General features: G+C 44.7%; 1 protein-coding gene across 3 annotated transcripts in view; it reads right to left on the bottom strand.

Moving 5' to 3' along the window:
• Positions 1-13,890, bottom strand: part of CPS1 (carbamoyl-phosphate synthase 1) — a 196,170-nt gene that overhangs the window by 12,401 nt on the left and 169,879 nt on the right. For all 3 annotated transcript variants that reach the window (XM_083399727.1, XM_083399725.1, XM_083399726.1), the window contains one exon: positions 8,145-8,243. In XM_083399727.1, coding sequence (XP_083255853.1) covers positions 8,145-8,243 — 99 coding nt within the window. The remainder of the gene's footprint in view (positions 1-8,144; positions 8,244-13,890) is intronic.

The raw sequence follows: 13,890 nt of genomic DNA, 5'->3' as shown, positions 1-13,890 counted from the left end.
GGGCGGTTTGGAAGGAGTTCTCATGCCGTGCCAGAGGTGACGCAAAAGCAGCGTACCGGTGAGGAGTCAGCGTTTGCTGTTAGGCGTTGTTTCCGATGTGGGTCTTCAGCGCATCTAAAACGACAATGTCCGGAGTTGGTCAAGTCTCAGTGGCCGGTGCAGGAGCAGAGACGAGATCAGCAGCAGCAGCAGCAGCAGCAGCGTAAAAAGAAATTCTTCAAACGAAAACAGTCGGCTCAGCTGGTGACCGCAGAGGTCAAGATTGCTGATGAGAAACAAGCTGTCTGGGTGGTCGATTCGGGAGCGTCTCGGCACATCGTAAATTCAGATGAATTGTTTGTTTCCAAGAACTCAGCACAGCGCAGCCAGGTGACTCTAGCAGACGGAAGTACTTCCGAAGTGATTTCGGGGGGGTGCAGTTTTTGTTCCTTGTCTTCGTGAATGCCTGCAAAATGTACTTTGTGTACCTTCATTAAGGAGCAATCTGATGTCTGTAGACTGTTTGCTAAAAGCTGGGTTTAAAGTGTATTTTGAAGGAGACAGTTGCATTATTAAGAAGGCTGGTGAGATTTTAGGCACTGCTAAGTCAGAGGGAGGCTTGTTTTGGCTTAAAGCAGGATCTCAAGTTGCAGCAGTAGTCAGTAAATCTCAGCCTGCAGTGAATAACAAAGCTATACATGACAACTGTGTGCATTTATTGCATAGGAAAATGGGGCATGCTTGCTGGAAAAGTGTACTAAAAATGTCTGAATTGGCTGATGGGGGTGATTTAAAGAGTTGTAACAAGTACCTTGATTGTAATGTTTGTAAAAAGGTTAAAACCCACAGAGTCTCTTACCCCAGAAGTGACAGAGTTAGTGAGTCACCGCTACAGCTGGTTCACATGGACGTAATTGGTCCATTTCCTGTAAGCAGGGGTGGATCGCGTTTTTCATTAACAATTGTGGATGACGCCACGCGTTACTCTTGGGTTTTTCCCATGAAGAATAAGGGTGATGTGTTCACTAAGTTTAAAGGCTGGGTGGCATCTGTGGAAAGATTTCTGTCCATTAAACTCAAAAGGATTCAGACGGACAGAGGAGGCGAATTTATGTCAAATGCTTTTAGAGATTGGTTACAAAAGCATGGCATTGGGCATAGAAAAACGAACGCTTTTTCCCCAGAGGAGAATGGCGTTGCAGAGCGAAAACATAGATCTTTACAAGATATGATGTTTGCCATGCTTGATGATGCTGATTTGCCCATGTCTTATTGGGGGGAGAGCATGCTCACCGCGTGTTATCTCCAAAATAGGCTCTTTCATCAAACAATAGGTACAACTCCGTACTTTAAATTGTTTCACAAAAAACCCAAAATTGACCATTTGCATGTGTTTGGATCAAAAGCCTGGGTATTAATTCCAAAACAAATGAGAAAGAAGGGAGATCCTAAGACCAAACAGTTAGTGTTTGTGGGTTACCAGGAGCTGGGAAAAGGTTTCCGCTTTGCTGAAGGGACAAATGGCATTGTGATCTCCAGGAATGCCAGTTTTTGTGAACATAGTGGCTGGGAGAGACTACATGCCAATACTGAGGTTTGGTTTGAACCTTCTCAGGAGCTTCATGACTCTGAAGGTAAACATAGAGAATCAGAGTCTGAGGGGGAGGAAAGTTCAGATAAGAGCTCTCAAGAAAGTGGAATTAGCCAGAGACCAGTTGCTAAGCAACAAAAGAGAGGTCGTAGTTCTGAGGAGGAAAGTGGGTCAGAAGAAAGATTTTCTCCCAGAAGATCTAAAAGACAAAATAAAGGAGTGCCTCCGGTGCGTTTTTCTCCGGATACTGCAAATGTGTTTAGTGTAATTGCAGAGCCCAAGAGTTTCCAGGAGGTGTTAAAGTTACCAAAAGAGGAGGCAGAGCTCTGGAAACAGGCAATGGAGGAAGAGATGTCCTCTCTGAATGAGCACAAGGTCTTTACACCAGTAGCAGCGCCTGAGGGGGCAAAGATTGTAGGCTGCAGGTGGGTGTACAAACTTAAACCTCTGGTGACAGGAAAGTACAAATACAAAGCTCGTTTAGTGGCTCAAGGATACTCTCAGAGGCCTGGAAAAGATTATGACGAGACTTTTTCCCCTACTGCTAAGGCGGAAAGTGTAAGGTTGATTCTAACGCTTGGAGCAAAGAGAAAACTTCTGTTAAACCATTTTGATATCCAGACTGCATATTTACATGCTTCAATATCAGAAGACCTGTATCTAGCCGAACCGCCTGGTTATGAGACAGGTTCCAATAGAGTGTTGAAATTAAACAAAGCTCTATATGGTCTCAAACAGGCTGCAAGATCTTGGAACAAATGTTTCCATGAGGCTTTAGTGTCATTTGGTTTCAAGCAGAGTACAGCTGACAATTGTGTTTATGTACGTGGTACAGGCAGTGATCAAGAGTTTTGTCTGATTTATGTAGATGATGTATTGTATGCTTGCAAAACTGATAAACAAACTAAAAAGTTTGCCAAGCAATTGTCCAGTAAATTCAAAATGAAAGACTTAGGCCCGGTTAGGACATATCTAGGGTTGGAAGTGTGCTGGGCCCAAGATGGCAGCTGCCTAATTAGTCAACAGAACAAAGTTAAACAACTACTGACTACATACAGGATGCAGGATTGCAAAGGGGCAGTGGTGCCTATGGATCCAGGTTTCATAAAAACACTTCATACAGATGAGAGTCCTGAATTTGAACATCCTGATGTATATCATTCTGTAATTGGAAGTTTATTGTATCTAGCACAGTGGTCCAGACCTGATATTAGCTACGCAGTAGGCATATTAAGTAGATTGGTCTCAAAACCCACACTAAATGCCTGGAAAGGGGTAAAACAAGTTCTGAGATACCTCAAACAGACAATTGGCTATATGTTACAGTTAAATTCTTCAGAGGATGAAATGTTGGTTTGCTATTGTGATAGTGACTGGGGAAATTTGCCAGATAGAAAATCTGTCACAGGACTAGTCATAATGGTCGGTGGAGCTTTAATCAGCTGGCGGTCACGCAAGCAAGACATTGTAAGTGTGTCATCAACAGAATCCGAGTACGCCGCATTGAGTGAATTGTGCAACGAGGTGGTTTATTTCAAGCATTTGTTAGCAGATTTAAATGTAAATTGTGGAGTACCAGTACGAGTTTACATTGATAATCAGGCCTGTATAACCTTAAGTAAAACAGAGGGTTTCAAATCACGTTCCAAACATATCTCTGTAAAATACCAAAATGTGCGTTGCTGTGTACAAGACAATATAATCACATGTACTTATGTATCAAGTGAAGAAAATGTAGCAGATGTATTAACTAAACCATTGGCAAAGACAAAGAACAAGCAAATGTGCAAGAGTTTAGGTTTGCTGGAAAAATAATCTCCTACATAGGTGTTATTTGATGTTAATTGTCCAGCAGAATCTGTGAGGGGGTGTTCAGTTTCTGTTAATTGATTCTCATGGAAACTTACAGATTCTGGCTTCACACAATTAACTCAAGGCAGTGTCAATTTACTCTTGGCAGAAGGCCAAGGTCTGCTTGACCTAGAAACTACTTACTCTGATTGGTTAACGACCAGCACTCAACTCTGTTATCTGGGAATGCTAGCACAGTGTGTGTTGGGTGTGTTAGGAGTAGGAGTTCTGTGTATGGTTAAGAGAGAGAGAGAAAGGAAGGATTTATTTTGCTTTATTTTGTATGCAGAAACTCTGCTGTTTTCTTTTCCTTTTTAATAAATCCTGTAAATAGTTATTCCGAGTCTAGCTGACTAGTCATTTCCACCTCAACTAGCTTCTTTGCTGTGCAGGAAAACTCTGCTACGTTTGGGCTAAAGCCATTAGAGCTATGCCTGACACTTCAAAGTTCCATGAAGGGAATCCCCTATCACCACTACACGCCTGCTCTTAGGTTTGGTTGGGGTTCTTCCGTGAGCTGTCCGTTCCAAGGTCGCCTGCACATTCCCTGAGGACTGACTTTGCTGCTCATCTTCATATACCTGATCGACTGTAATGAGGGAGAGATCCTCAAATGGAGTCTGCTCTTCGTCTTCCATGCTAGGGGAGAGGACCTCAAAGCGATTGTGTATTTCTAAACAATCAGGGCGAACCCTGGGCCTCCTACTTCTTTGAGTCACATTTCTCCATATTTCTGGCTCCTGTGTTGGTGAACTAGCCTCCTTTTCAGGGGAGTCCCCTGTCTCCTCCTTGGTGGAGACGGTGTGCTCTGTTGCTTCCAAGAAGAGCTCCAGCTCTCTAATTCTTTGGAGTGTAGCTAGACGTTCCTCCAGTTGCTGGACTTTGTCTTCTAAGAGGGCAATCAACTTGCAATTGCTGCAGGTAAAGCGGCCTGCAACCTTTGGCAAGATGGCAAACATTGCGCAGGAACCGCAGGCGACTGCAGCTGTTCCACCCTCCATCTTGAGAACGTGTCGTTGGGAGTGGCTACAGCGGTCCTCCATCATAAAAAGCGTGAAGACAGGACAAATACCCCCCCCCCAAAAAAAACCCTAGGTCTCCCCCAACAAACGTTTGAGACTAGCTCCCCTAAATCTAAAAGATGGATCAAAATGCTTCAGCTGCTGCCCTGCAAGCTCTGATAAGCTCCTCCCACAGCTAATCACCTGCCTCAACAGAAACCCTGCCCCCTCTGACCTTTGCACAGGGAGAGCAGCTAATCAGCCACAAAGAAACACACACACAAGAAAACCCTTTTTGCTCCTTCTTCAGCTGCTGCCCTGCAAGCTGTTAATCTAGAAAGTTGTTTTCTGGGTGCCTAATACTGCAACAGTATAATGGTGTTCACAGCTCTGGATCCTTCTCTTTAGCACTGGACTGAGGCTACCACTCTCAAATGCATAGTTCAATGTAAGGAAATTAAATAAGACATTTCCTTAGCATTTCAATCTATTCTAGCTTCCAGTTTTATGCAAGCTATTCTGTTTATATCCCACCTTTCATTATAGAATTCTGGACAGTACATGTGTACACACACACTAACTATATTATACCTACACTTCACAGCATGTGCCCAGCAAGTTGCACTCTCCTACCAGGCGTAATTCACTGCATGTAAATGATTGCTGGGTTTTAGTTGAGAAGTTGCTAAAAGAGGTAAGCTGGAGCAGGCTAGGTTTTGGGGAAAGTTTTTTGTAGTAATACTATTTGTGCACCATGCTAGCAGCTACGGAATAACCTGTACAAGTGAACACCGGCCAGCTATTCTAAAAACCCATCACAATGGAAGGACAGTTCCTGGGAAACACAAAGCAGGATGGTGCCCGTCATGTGCTCAGAGCATGCATGCTGGAGGGGACAGGAGTAGTTGCTCAGTTCCATGTGTGAGCAGTTCACAGGTAGGATTGCATAGTCATTGTGAATGTTAACGTGTTAAGTGTATTTAAGGACCAGGTGCTTAGTCTGTGCTGCTCTTCCCTCCAGAGGAACACAGGAATCCAAAGGCCACTGTGAACATCCCACCACTCAGGGGAGACAGCAGTAAGACCACGTGCCCTTGTGAATTCACACACACTCAGAATATGCACAGCCTCATGCAGGAGATTGCCAAGAAATTGGTCTCTGTTCTCTGGACCTAAAAATAAAGCACTCCTTGAATGCTCTCAGCATTTTATGATGCTCAGCATTTCTGCACCACAGCTGTAAGACAGATGCACTTCTCCCCACAAGCATTACTAAATAGCCCAATCAGGAAAGGGAATTAAAAGAGCCATTCATCTAATGTTGTTTAATAGAAAATGCAAGGTTCCAGCCAAAAATCACTTCATTAGCATTGTCAGTCTCTTTCCCCCACCCCACCCTCAAAACCATCAAAATGGAATCATCAGAACCTTCTGGTGCAAATCAGCATCATTATTGTCATTTTATGAGACATACTGATGCCCCTGACCACTTCGGTTCAATAATTCAAGGGCACTATTTGTATTGAACGCAACTGAATTTGCAAGCATATTGGGAAGTGGGGAGGGGCAGCCTGGTGGGTTTGCCCTGAGTAAGCATTTGCAGAAGCCACCACTGTGCCTGACCCAGCAAAGGAAGACCTGGGGAGCGTTTCCCACCCAGGCTGCTCTTGAGGAGGGGGCTCTCGGAGGGTTCACGTGGCCTGGGCTAAGTTGTTTTCCAACACTGGCACCTTGGGGTAAAGGGCTGGAAATAAATAAATCACCACACGATTTACAACAGCTGAACTACTGCTCTTTGGGATGTGTTCAAGAAGGAGACTGAGAGGGGAGCAAGGAAACAGCATGGATTTAGCAGAGGCCAATAACAGGGCTGAACAAGCTGTTCCATACTATTCCTGCCATCGACGTGGCCGCAGTAACAGGAGTAGGCCATGCCAGACGAGGTAGACACCCTGAGGGAGCTTCATTTATCCAACTCCATCAAGGTAGCTTCAACAAGACTCCCTATTCCACGCCCGTCCACCCGCCTAATGCAGCAGGCAATTTACAGTGGGAGCCCATTGGTACCTCTCATCCTGGCATTTGCACACCCTCCCCATGCCCAATAAGCCGATCTAAAATAGCCTCAGAGGAAGAAAAGTGCCACAGATCTGTTTAGTCCCTTCACAGCCCTTGAGAGCAGGCAGTGTCTAAAAGTCTTCTCAAAGGGACATAGAGCTTCAGTAATCAGAACCTTTTGTTCTGCTTATACTGTTCCATGTCTTAGTGGTGTTGTAGCTTTCCATTCATTCAGCCTTTATTGGCATAATGGGTGTTGTAGCTGATAGGGTGCTTGGTCTTCTGCCAGCTAATAAGCTGCCCTGTTTCTTGTAAATTCTACTGAACATCCCATTTCCCTTCTAAATTATGCCTGGATTATTTTACTTTAAGAAGAAACAGTTTGCATCTTTATTCAAATTGGATTTCCTCCCTTTTCTTGAGGTTTCCAGGCCCACAGACACATACAAACACCCCTGTCACTGAGCAATTAATCCAAGAGGGAAAGATGCATGAAAAAGAAAATCAGCGAGTTAATAAATGAAGTTGACACTTTATTTCCACTTCCCATGACCTGGTGACTCTTTAAGACCTACACTTTCAGCACAGAAAACATATGCAGTGCTCATTAATCACTAGCCAGGGATTTTCCAAAAGGGCATGCAGTTTGACTGAGCATCTACTTACAGGTCAAGTATTGCACCTTCACAATGATTTATATACCGCTATCTTACTGGGATAGCATCATCTGCTCAGCAGAGCACACTCTCATCCTGTTGTAACATATGGCACAGCCCTACAGTTTGTAGGGATATGAATATCTACCCCACCCTAAAGTGCTAAACAGCAAAGAACAGAGACACAAAGCCAGAACTATTTTTGCCCCAAGAACATACCCGTTTGTATCAAAGCTGGCAGTAGAATTCATTTTCCATGTGTAATAGTAGCTTAGTAGTGTCAATTCTCTCCAAGGCACCCCCCGCTGCCATGACAGTATTGCCTCCCCCCACCCAGCATGGCAATTCTTGACTAAGACCTGCTTTCTGAGGTTGAAACTTGTGGGCCCAGTTCCCACACCCCGTCTCAGCATCTGTAATAATCATTCACAGCCTGGAAAGTCGGTATTGTTTTTAATTATTTTCTTATTGACTTTATGCAGGGTGTAAGCTTATTACAAGCACAGCGGGGGAATTGCAAAAGGCCATCAATTGTTTTTTATGAGACCCCAAGCATTTTCTAATCTCAGATGTAGTGACTGATCATTTGGGGAACAGACACACAGGCCTTGTGCAGATTTATGAACGTATCATACTTCTGTGTCTCCTGCTTGTAATTGCCCTGAGGCAGTTAAGGAGCATTGCAGGAGGAGGGGGTGGCGGGGAGGGAAGTCTCCTTGAATTTATTTCTTTATTTTTGGTTGGGCTCCTTTTATTGTCCTGAAATGAAGGCCTGAAATGCATCAAAGGAGTGAACTCAACGTAGCGCTATGCCTAGATCCACCAGGACAAGCATTGGGGCAGGAGAGGTGGGGAGAGCAAGCGCAAGTCCCTGGGCAGGGCTTCCACGTCCATTTGAATCGTGCAGCCTGAATTTTCCAGCATGTAACTGAACTCCACCAGAAAATAGCAACAGTCTAGAAATGACCTTGGAGAGCTCCCATGCCTTTTCTGCAGTATCAAACTCACCTGGATTCCAAGCAGAATTCCTTTTTGTGGCAGCTTAAACCCAGTAGACAGCATCGCTTTAAGGAAGGCAGAATGGATATTCTCCCCAAAGCAGGCCACCTAGACAGTGGAAAGGTTAGAGGAGAGGAAGGAAAGTGAAAAGAGGATTCCTGCTGGATTACGGACAAAATGAGTACCCATTTGAAGAAAAGGGAAGAAATGTTCTTCTCCTAGGAATCCTAGCCTCCCCTCCTTCAACAATTCTTCCTCTCTTTGTCAGGAGCCAGCAGGGAAATGGCAGATCAGCCCAGACAAATCTTATATTTTAATTAAGCAATAATGAAGGAATAAGCAATGCTTTACTCTCAAATAGCACACCATGGAGCAACATAAATGGATCCTGCTATGAATTATGTGGATGCCAAACACAGCTTCTGGTTCACACAGTATGCATGTGTTCTGCAAAATGTTCATAATACTTAATGCTTAAATAACAGCAAGGGTTATAAACGCTACCCTGGGCCCATCAATGAATGCTACAGCTTGCAGTGGAAATGCACGGTTGCTTAGCATGAGTTTCTAGGCATTTCCTGAGGATTTGTGAAACCAGAGTATTTAAGTACACAGATTTTGACTGGAACACAGCACACAGCAAGGAACATCTGGATACTATATAGTTTTGCAGGCCATTTCCTGGAGGTTGATAAAACATGGGATAAAGATTAGTCTGCCAGATTAAGGTAGCACAGGGCTGGTGCTAAGAACTAGGACCATACAGGTCCCAGAGGGCGGTAAATGTAGAATGGATAGTTGCTGGACAAAACAAAGGTCAAGGGGTATGGCTTTTCCCTTCAAACCTGCACTGATGAAAGCACCAGCTGCTTACCAGGGAGCAACAAAAGGTAAAGCGGTCCCCTTTAAGGTGTCATCATGAGTAAGCATTTCTCCAACTTGTTTGGCATTTCTTCTCTGTTTGGCAACACTTCTATCAAGACGACTGCCTGCTTCCCTTCCTCGAGTGCTGCTCAGGACTTCCCAGCAGTGGGAGACTCAAGTCCTTTACAGGAGAGACATGTGGGCCCTCACAATGTCTCTGTCACGAGGTGTTCTGGCTGTGAGCCCTGGAAGACCTGCTCCCTGCCTTGCAGGCCTTCCCCGCCCCCCCCCCCCCCCGGCCTGAGAGGGTGAGACTCCAGCTACAAAAGCTGTGGCTGCTGAAAAGGCTTGAGGCAGCCCCAGAATTCTGGGTTCAGGGGGACACCTAACTGGCAACGAGGATGGGATCGATGGACATCAGAGCACAGCCAGACGCGGCCACCCTCTGAACTGAGCTGAATCACGGAGCTGAAACACTGAGCATCACAGAGCAGAACCAATTCAGAGCTGACCCTTCTGGCTAGGGCATGGTGTTCCATCCATCGCCTGCATGTCGGCATCAGAACCATGGCTTCCCTCGTGCCTCTACCGCCGTTTGCCCCAGCCTCTGAATCATGGGACTCCTACCTCGCTCGGTTTGACTGCTACCTCCAAGCAAATGAGCTGACAAAAGAGTCTGTAGAGCAGAAGCGGGGCCTCTTCCTCAGCCTTTGTGGCCCCGAAGTGTTCGCGATGGCCCCGAGCATTGGTTGCGCCTCTAGCAGTCCAGGCAGAGCCGTGGGACACGATTCAAGAGAAGCTACGCAACCACTACACGCCAAAGCCGTCCAAGATTGCTGCCCGCCATGCGTTCTACCACCAGAACCAGGCAGAGGGGGGGTCAATTAACAACTACACCACTGCCCTCCGACTGGCTGCAATGCACTGCAAGTTCCGAGATTTAGACGATGCCCTGATGGATTGATTCGTCTGCGGGGTCCGGGACATCCATCTGCAACGGCGTCTCCTCGACAAGCCAGACCTCACGCTGCAGAAAGTCATTGAGGAGGCTGTGGCCACAGAAGGTGCTGAACTCTCCGCCCAGGAAATCCACAAGGCCAGTAGCCCGTATTTAAAAGACTATGTTCACTGGACAAACTGCACATGTAAAGCTGTATGGTGAATAGGGTCAATTAATAGGCTTATTACCGAAACCAATAAGTGTATTGCTGTATGTAATGGAACCACTATGATTGTAACTAATGCCTTATCTCGGTGGGGAGAGGTGTTATGTATTGACGTTCTCACCCTGGCCACCAGGAGTATCGTGTAGATAGTTTTCACTCAGGTCCACGTCAGTTACTTTAGGTGGGAAACCCTGGGTTGTTGTTGCTACAATGTTGACAGCCTTTATAGGCCGGCTGAGCTGCTTGCTGCTCAGTTCTGTCCCAGCTTACAAATAAAGAGCTGCTTTGGAGAAATCGCTGCGTCGTCTGCTATGTCTACCCACTATTCAACACCTATGGCCCCCGGTATCAGTATCATTTTTGGGTGCCAGCTTGTAACCCCAGGCTGAGTATCAATTACTTAGTTTGGGGGGCAGCACAAAACACAAGCTTTGTGGCATAAACAGCACAAAACAAGCGCACAACTTTGGCATTAGTTTGGAGAGGATCCAAAATTTGGGGTTACACATCATCAAGCTCCAGGTCACCAAGCCTCAGCTTCCACAGCCATGAGCCACCATTGGCAGGATTGGCCAATGATAATAAGCTTATGGTAATAATTGTACTCTTCTTAATTACACTGTTTTAAATGTGCATTTTCTATTTTTCTTAAGTAATGCTTTATTTTTGTAATGTTTTATATATATAGTGAGAGAGACAGTGTGTATGTGTGTTAATGTTGCTTCGTTAAGTATGCATTCTGAAGTTGACCACCTTCATAATCTTTTGTTTTGAAATCTTTAAGATAATACTTTAGTTTCCTGTTAATTATTTTGCTTTGAAGGTATGCTTTACATCTGACTTTCTTCTGGATTGTTTCATTTGATTTTTTAAAAACTCAAACCACTTTGAGTTTATTTCTTTGAAATATATAGCAGTACAGAAATGGAATGAATAATAATAATAATAATAATAATAATAATAATAATAATAATTACAAATACAGATGCTGAAGCAGTAGTACGGGGTACAGCAGAAGCAACACAGGAAATACTAAGTTCAGGATTTCAAAGAAAGGAACAAACAGTGGAGCAAAGGCTTCTCCTAAGGAATGATGTTTGCAAACATGCTTGCCAGTTTCCCTCTCACATGCACATTCGCTTTCTCTCCCAGGCTCCACCAAGGCAAAATAATTCCACCTTGGACAGGACTTCAATTCAAAGTGATAAAAACAAGCTTAATGGCCCATTAGTAAACCATTAATCTGTCACTCACTATCAGCTAGTAGGGTATGCAAAACCCCAAAGAGGCAGATCAACATGGATGCAACAATATTATGAGCCTGAATATAATTAACCCTAACAATTGCATTCTCTTCTACCCATCATTCTAGATAGCAATAGCTAAACTGTGCCCATGGGTAAGGGAAACATCATCTCAAAAGTATTAGGGTTCTTTTACTGGCAATCATATCAGCGGTTGGAAATTCAAATTTAAATCAAAAATTATTCCACATACTTCGCGATACAGTGACAGCATAGTCACATGGACAGTAAGTTCTGTGTGTATTTAAAATGCATTTGGAGAATAAGTGGCTGTTTTACCATTAGAGTTATGACCCTCCATTCACTGGTAAGAAAGACCTTCTCTACTCGTCTGTTTTATGGCAATTGTGAATATGGATCTTTCAAAGTCATAAAAGTTAATAATCTCTCATTTATGACTAAAATATTCTCTCTCTCCATCTAACATGCAGAAAACTAATCCTCACCCCTTGGCTAAACTACTGTTCTTTTTTTGTTTCTCAAGATGTCAACTCCTTTCAGAAAGTTAGAAGGACAATCAGACTATTTCAGCCAATTTGCTGCAGTTAAGGATTGGACTACAATTGGAAGAGCAGAATAATATATTTTTTAAAATCTCTGAAATGAGCAGAATCGACAATATTCCAGTAATATATTTGCAATACTCTGCATGAAATATATCATATACCCTATAGATACTATATGTCAAAATTGAACACTTATGATCCTATTCATCATATTTATTTTGTAATTATTTGGAGTAAATCCATTGCATTCATCAGGTCTTACTCCTGAGTTATAGAATAGGGCTGCATATGTCCCAGATTAATTTGAGGTGCTTGTGCATACAAATGTTTAAGATCACAAAGGTCTACATGGAGCCCTTCATTTCCATTTAAAATACAATTCTCCTTTATTTTTAACACCTCAGCAGTGCCTACTGACTATAATATGCATGTACATTTAATTGCCCTATCTAGAATGATTCTAGATAGAAGGGACCTTGAGGTCCCCTTGTCTCACCTCCTACTCATACCCATGGGTAGGCTTCACTGTGTGGGTAACATGAAAGTGGTTAAAATGGAAACTCTCCCTCTTGAGCCTATGGGTCTGTGGGCTCACATGCATACAAGCACATAACCTTTCACCCACATCTGCAATCTTGTTCCCCTCTGAAGACGCCCATGTGCAGTTTCCAATTTTACACACCACAGCCTCAAGTAGAATTTGTGATTCCATGATCTAGTTCAGATTCTGGCATTGCAGGGAGTTGGACCAGAAGACGCAGGGGGTCCCTTCCAACTCCACAATTCCAAGATTCTATAGGAACCAAAGGTGTAATCGGATGGACAACCAAATGTTGATGCTGTCTAGCCACTCCATTGCTTTAATGCAAGGCATATGTGGATACACATTTGGGTAAATAATGATTCTTCTTCACCCCCACCCAACTACCTTGGACAAGGGCAGCCATGTTTTCCCCTCTGAATTACCTTGCAAAAGGATGCACACATCTAGCCACTTTCAACTTTTTCCCCAATGGAAAATGAAACTGCAGTTTCCAGGTCAGATTCTGAACCTGTTGAGATTACTGCAGCATCCCTAGATGGGTCAAATTTATAATCTCCACTTCTGGGTGACCTGATAAATTGGTCATCCTAGGAAGCCAGGAGGGAAGCGACTGCTAGCGCTGGCCAGCATTGCACCCTTTGCAGTTCTGGTATACAGAAAGGTTCCTAGTGTTACCCAAGGAGGAGGCTGGCCATGCATGGCTCAAGCAATGCATACTTAAAGGTAAAGGGACCCCTGACCATTAGGCCCAGTCGTGCCCGACTCTGGCGTTGCGGCGCTCATCTCGCTTTATTGGCCGAGGGAGCTGGCTTACAGCTTCCAGGTCATGTGGCCAGCAGGACTAAGCCGCTTCTGGCGAACCAGAGCAGCACACGGAAACACCGTTTACTTTCCCACCAGAGCAGTACCTATTTATCTACTTGCACTTTGACTTGCTTTCAAACTGCCAGGTTGACAGGAGCTGGGACCGAGCAACGGGAGCTCACCCCGTCGTGGGGATTCGAACCGCCAACCTTCTGATCGGCAAGCCCTAGGCTCCGTGGTTTAACCCACAGCGCCACCCGCATCCCTCTAATGCATACTTAGTGCTATAGAATAAAAGCCATAAGGCACCTGTCAGGGGTTCAGGAGCAGAGGCACAGGAAAGGGAGGAAATAGAGAGCGAGGGGGAGGAGTCCGAAGGAAATGTTAGCGATGACAGCGGTCCGAGGTCTCTGAGTCTTTCCAGCGAATCGGAAGATTCACAGAAAGGGGCTCCCATGGTCAGGGCAAGGGGGGTGCCTAGGGGGACACCCCAGGAAGAAGGGGCCAGAGGGGACTCAGAGAGCAGCAGTTGGAAATCAGGACCAGCGTCCACACCAGAGTGCAGTA

Source organism: Podarcis tiliguerta, assembly GCF_965153285.1.
Source record: "Podarcis tiliguerta genome assembly, chromosome: 1".
NCBI lineage: Eukaryota > Metazoa > Chordata > Lepidosauria > Squamata > Lacertidae > Podarcis > Podarcis tiliguerta.
Note: the sequence above shows the minus strand (reverse complement) of the source record. Positions and strands in the feature narration are given on the sequence as shown.